The following is a 5,999-nucleotide window of genomic DNA, read 5'->3' as shown; positions in this document are numbered from 1 at the left end:
CTATAATTTGAGATATTTAAGTTTCAATAAAGTTAACAAACATTATTATTACTGAGATACCAAATTATATAATCATAATTAATATCATCATTTTAAATTTATATAAAATACATAGTATTAATTTATCATATTAAAACATATTTAAAATGCACTATACATAAAAGGTAATATTATATATAAATACCTATCTTCTAAAATAATATAAAATAAAATAATAAAATGAAAAATAAAATAAAAAATGAAATAAACTCGGACAAGTAAATGTGACATATGAATATGTATTATAATATTAAACTTCACTCCTTCAAATAAAATTGTTTATACAAATGTTTAATTTGCTCTAAAATATATGAACACCCAATGGTGGAGCATAGCCATTGCAATCTATATGTTGAAACTATAAAAGCAAATGCATGATACTTATATACCTCTTTATATTTATCATTGATCTAGCGAGTTGAAAAAGGAATTAATTTTTGAGGTGAAAATCTTTTTCACAATGAAAAACCTGAATGATTTTTATTTTACAGATTAATTTTATATTTATATCTATATCTATATATATATATATATATATATATATATATATATATATTTCTATGTCTACAACTTTAATTTATAATTGTACTGATAATGAATATACATATATATAGATATAGAATTGAACACAATAAAACTATTTCTTATATTTCAAAGTCAAATGTAATATATTTAAATAGTTGGTATCAGATTTTCCTAATTTAAAACACGGTTATGGAGGTTTAGATGTTCTCTCAACAATATCTAAAATCAAATCTAGACTTAACACAATGCATTAGTGAAAACATTATCTCCAACACTCCCTTTTAATGTTTACATTAAAAAAGACAATATAGGAAACACATACAATCCACTCCCTTTTGATTAATGCTTATTCCTATTATAGAATCTATGGGATTGCATTCTTTCTCAACTAGATCTTCTTACTTATCACTTGACAAATTTAAGATATAACTACTTCTAGCCATCATTGAACTATTTGTAGTGACTAGCAATATCGAGATCTTCTTACTTATCACTTGACAAATTTAAGATATAACTACTTCTAGCCATCATTGAACTATTTGTAGTGACTAGCAATATTGAAATACTTCATTTGGTGAAATTGCATACATCATTGTATTTGTTAGAAAAATTACTCATGTAACATAATTGACCTATGGACATGCTCCCATCTATTATATGCCATAGCTCTTGGATTTATTAGTTATCTAGGATAGATTTCTAGATATTAAAATGTAATCAAACATCAATCATACAACTTTGTCTCTTAAAAACCTTAAAAGCACACAAAGTAACATGTAGCTAATGCGCTTAACTTTACATGACCCATGAGGTTTGTAACAAAACATAAACATAATTCAATCGAAATGTGTCCCTGTGGCACCATATATTGCAAGAAACACCAAGTTTAATTATGTTACTCTATTCTATTATTTTTCTTCATCACATAAAACTTTACAAAATAAAAATAGATATCCCTAAAAGGCTTCATTAATTCTACATAATTCCAATGTAGTTTTTTTTTAATAATATAACTACATGTGTTGCTTTATGTTTGAACCACATCACATCTCCAAAACTGTAATAACCATCACAATTACACACTCTAATGACCAATTCTCTATCCTAGTGAGAGTTTGATGACGTACACTGTATAAGTTAGAATGGGTACTCAACTAATGAATGATTGGCTTGTAATATATCCATAATGACTAACATAAAGCATGGTGCTAAGAAACAAAAATTTACGCATATTCTTATTGAATAAATTCTCACCTCTTAATCACTATTTTGGTCAAAAATATATAATATATTTTCCTCCCCTTCACAGTTGCAAACATTTGAATCGAATAAGTTACAAGGACCCCATGCTCATCAACCATGCACGCTAGCGGAAGATTAAATTCATTGTCAAAAAGCGATTTTCCAAGATCGAGAGAATGAAATGAATCCATGTAGAGATGGAGATTTCACCTTAATTGATTTGTGCTCACACTTTGTGAAGCATGTAGCAATAACAAGAATGTGATTTTCTTTCTTTTCTCACTAGTCCAAGTCCTACTTCAGTGTTAACATTCTTGAATTCAACGACCAAAGAATTTATGAATTTATGTTACCTTTTCCAACATTAATCGATAAAACATTCAATTTAAGCTCCTCTTCCTAATCCATTCACACCTTTCTATTTTCACTGGTTGTTCTTTGATATTGACATTTTTGACTTGATTGACCAAATCATTTATATCACCTTTGTTTGTACTCATTCATAAAACCTTCAATTTGAACTGCCCTTTGCACAAATTAGTTTGTTGACAAAAAAACCCATCTAGAACTTGTAATAAATATATATATATATTCTCCACTCTATGTAAACCCTAAAACCATGATGATCTGGGGCTGCCAAGAGGGAGTCATCCCAAATGAGCTCTAATACCAAAAAAATAATATAATTGTACACACATAAACTCTTTCTTATAATCAAGCATAAACATAGTACATTTATATAGTTGGAGAGAGATCCCACTAATTCCAAACATGGATATGGAGGTTCAGGTATTATCTTAAGAGAATTCTCAAACCAACTTTAAACTCAAGACATTGCATTAATAGAGTCATTATCTTCAATACACTTGAATTATGTAGAAGACATATCTCAAACATGCAATTCCAACAAATATTTGCTCGATACATAATTAACCGTTAAACGTGGGCTAAAATGTAAAATAAAGATAATATAGATGTTATAGCCATAAAAATTTAATTTTACAATTATCTTTTTTTTTTCTACTTGAAATGAGAACACGGGAAACACAAAGTACTTCCCAAAATTTCATCTCATATTACTAGGTTTCTCCCCTAGAAAATCTAGGAGAGTCCAACCTGTGATCAACAAAGCTAACAACAAATCAAAGAACTTCTACTTCATATAATGCATAGGTGATTTTTTTAACCATATAGAGTATACAAATTAAATAAGTTACACATATCTCTCTTATTACCCTATTAAGAAATAATTGAATACTTTTAATTTTATTTCCCTTTATGTTTTGGAAATTGAAAAATTATATTGTGGCTAACATACATATATGTATGTTTATATTTTCTCTACATTTATATTTTGTATTTGTTTCATTATTTTAATTCTTAAAAATATAAATAAAAATTTGATGCTTCAAATGGACATAGAAATAATTTATTTATAATCATGAGTGAGAGTGAAATAATTTTATCATATCTCTTTCATACATGGTTCATATATTGTTGAAATGTATATTTACATTTTAGAGTGTGACTTTGTTTTACAATATCTTTAACAAAACTAACCAAATATGTTTAATAAAACTAACCAAATATATATATTTATTTTATTTTATTTTTAGTATACAAATATTGTTTTTAATTTAAAATAATATTTTGTTTTTATTTTAAAAGGGGTATGTTCCAACTTTTGGTTGAGCAGATTACACATATCCCATATAAAATATTGCAGAATGTGCTTGTTTGTTCAATAAATTATATATATATATATATATTATTTTAAAGAAAATAGATATTGAGATATTTTATGTATAATTGAGAGTAACAATGAAATATAATATTGATTATAAACTATATTTTAAAAATATAATTAATTAAAACTAACAAAATATATTAATCATTTATTTTTATTATAGCTATCATTATGTTTTAATTATTTATTTTAAAATAAATATATATATAATTCTTAATTGAGCAGAAACCGAATTACACATTATCTTCGTATTAAATTCCAATATATTTCGGGATATACATTTATATAAAAACATAGTACTTTCTTCATTTATATAAAATAATTACTCATAATTTATATTAGAATTGACCTTGAAGCATTTATATTTTCAACCAAATAAATGGTTGACAAACAAACCAAGGGAATTTTTTTAGTCTGATACAAGATCCAATGGACAATATGATCGAACCCTGCCATTGCTTGGCATGTCTATTCCTTTGCTTGACACATCGGCCGTCCATTGCAGCATTTCGAATTTCATGCAACAATTTTCATGAAGTCCCAAATTTTCCCATTGATGGCTTCTGTAATTTAGGATTGACAAATCACCGCCTATCCGATTATGAATCTTCATGATCCAGCCGCTCCAAACTCGAATCAATAAATCACGCGCTACATTATCGTTGGATTCTAGGAATTCTTCTTCGTTGTGTTGTTTATTTTGAAAATGATTTTTTTTATTTTACGAGAAATGACATATACTATTTGCATGACCCATGACCCATTTTCCTCCATTGACATCGTGATTGATTAGATCCATCGGTCCTTGAGTATATTAAAAAATGCTGAGAATAAAAAAGACATGGAAGTCATGGGTGATAGCTCAGGGGATTTGGATATCATTCAAGACAAGAAAGACGAATATTCGACAACAAACAAGCATGCGAGAAAGTTGCAGCCAAGATGTGTTGTTGGCATTACCAGACGAAGATTGTCATTGCAATATGCATTAGATAAGCCGTATTATGTCGATCAATCGTTGGACTTCGATTATTAAAACTAGAATGAATAGATCTCATAAAGAGAAATGAGTACATCTGATTATAATTATAATTTATAGGTTAAACACTGCTCTGCTCATCTCCCTTGAAACCAAGGAAGGAAATCATTGGTCCTCTTTCTTAAAGAAACGAAAATAAAAAATCGCAGCACGTATTATATTCTATTGTCACAACAATGCATTTCTCCTGCGCGCAATCCAGAACGTATATATGAAACAAATAGTGCAGTGAGGGACGACATGTGAATCCGGGAGGAGGGGTAAGGCCACATTGAACAAAAAAATAATCCGCTAATAAAAATAAAAACATCGTGTTTATACGGAATGACTGAAATTTAGAGGAACATGAATATGTTAATCAAGTATGTTAAGTTTCAAATTGCGATTAACCATGGTCTCATTAAGAAAAATGAGTACATCTGATTATAATCATAATATAAAATTCAACATAAAATTCAACGATAGTGCAAAAGATGCGATAAAATAATATTATCAACGCTGTGCTACATTGCTCATCACAACATTTCAGCTGCGCGCAATCCATAATCACTGTGGACATACCATTGACACTAAACCATTAAAGGAAATAGAACATTTATATGAAACAACTACTGCAGTGAGGGACGACATGGCATGCAATTTGCCTGCCTAATTGAGAGGTGGGCATGTGAATCCGGGAGGAGGGGTAACGCCACATTGAACAAAAAGCTCCAGAGCCAATGGTAGGATGGCATTGACGTTGAGTAGCTTGAGGCGGATAGTTGTACATAAGCACAGCGCTGCCTCCAACTCCGCAACGCCTTGTATGAGTGGGCAGCACTGGTTGACAACAGGGTCGCCAATGCCTAAGTGCACCAACCCTCCCAACAAATCAACGCACGCTCCCACTTTCAATGCATCCAAAGGACATGACGAGCTTCCTCCACCTGGGGGGCTACTGCCGGTGCCCGGCACGCTAGGAGGTCCGCCCGATCGCCCACCTGGAGGGCTACTGCTAGGAGGTCTTGCAGTAGGAGGAGAGTCACACCCACCGACTAGGATGGGCATGGTGGTTGCAGCACTAGTCGTAAATATGAAAAGCATTGTTACAGCCTTTGCCATCTCCAAGCAAATGCGATGTTTCGTTCCTGATTAGAAATGAATATGAAATTGAATGAAAAGGAAGGAAAAGAAAGAACCGAAAAGGCAAAATAAGGGAGTTGCTTGTCCCTTATTCGAAATGAATATGAAATTGAATGAAAGAGAAGGGAAAGAAAGAACAGAAAGGGCAAAATAAGGTAGTTGGATGTTTGAGGTTGCAGAATGTGGATTCTATAGCAGCTGTGGTAGTTGCAACGCGCAATTTTCTTAATTCAATATATTATTGAAGCAAATCCTGATTGAAAAACCTCAAGCACTCCACATGGC

At 30.6% G+C, this 5,999-nt stretch overlaps 1 protein-coding gene across 1 annotated transcript; it reads right to left on the bottom strand.

The window, feature by feature from the left end:
* Positions 1-5,240: 5,240 nt before the first annotated feature.
* On the bottom strand, positions 5,241-5,693 carry LOC149196891 (36.4 kDa proline-rich protein-like). Its single transcript, XM_089408480.1, has one exon. The coding sequence runs from the start codon at positions 5,691-5,693 to the stop codon at positions 5,241-5,243; it is 453 nt and encodes a 150-aa protein (XP_089264606.1).
* Between the last annotated feature and the right edge of the window lie 306 nt (positions 5,694-5,999).

This window comes from Pinus tabuliformis, chromosome 2_2 (genome assembly GCF_031772625.1).
Source record: "Pinus tabuliformis cultivar Carrire ecotype Pingquan chromosome 2_2, CPIR1, whole genome shotgun sequence".
Taxonomy (NCBI): Eukaryota; Viridiplantae; Streptophyta; class Pinopsida; order Pinales; family Pinaceae; genus Pinus; species Pinus tabuliformis.
The sequence above is the reverse complement of the archived record's forward strand: the minus strand, read 5'-3'. Positions and strand labels throughout refer to the sequence as shown.

What these genes read in the sequence shown, in the direction of transcription:
- LOC149196891 (XM_089408480.1), bottom strand. Translation starts at nt 5,693, where the DNA reads ATGGCAAAGGCTGTAACAATGCTTTTCATATTTACGACTAGTGCTGCA.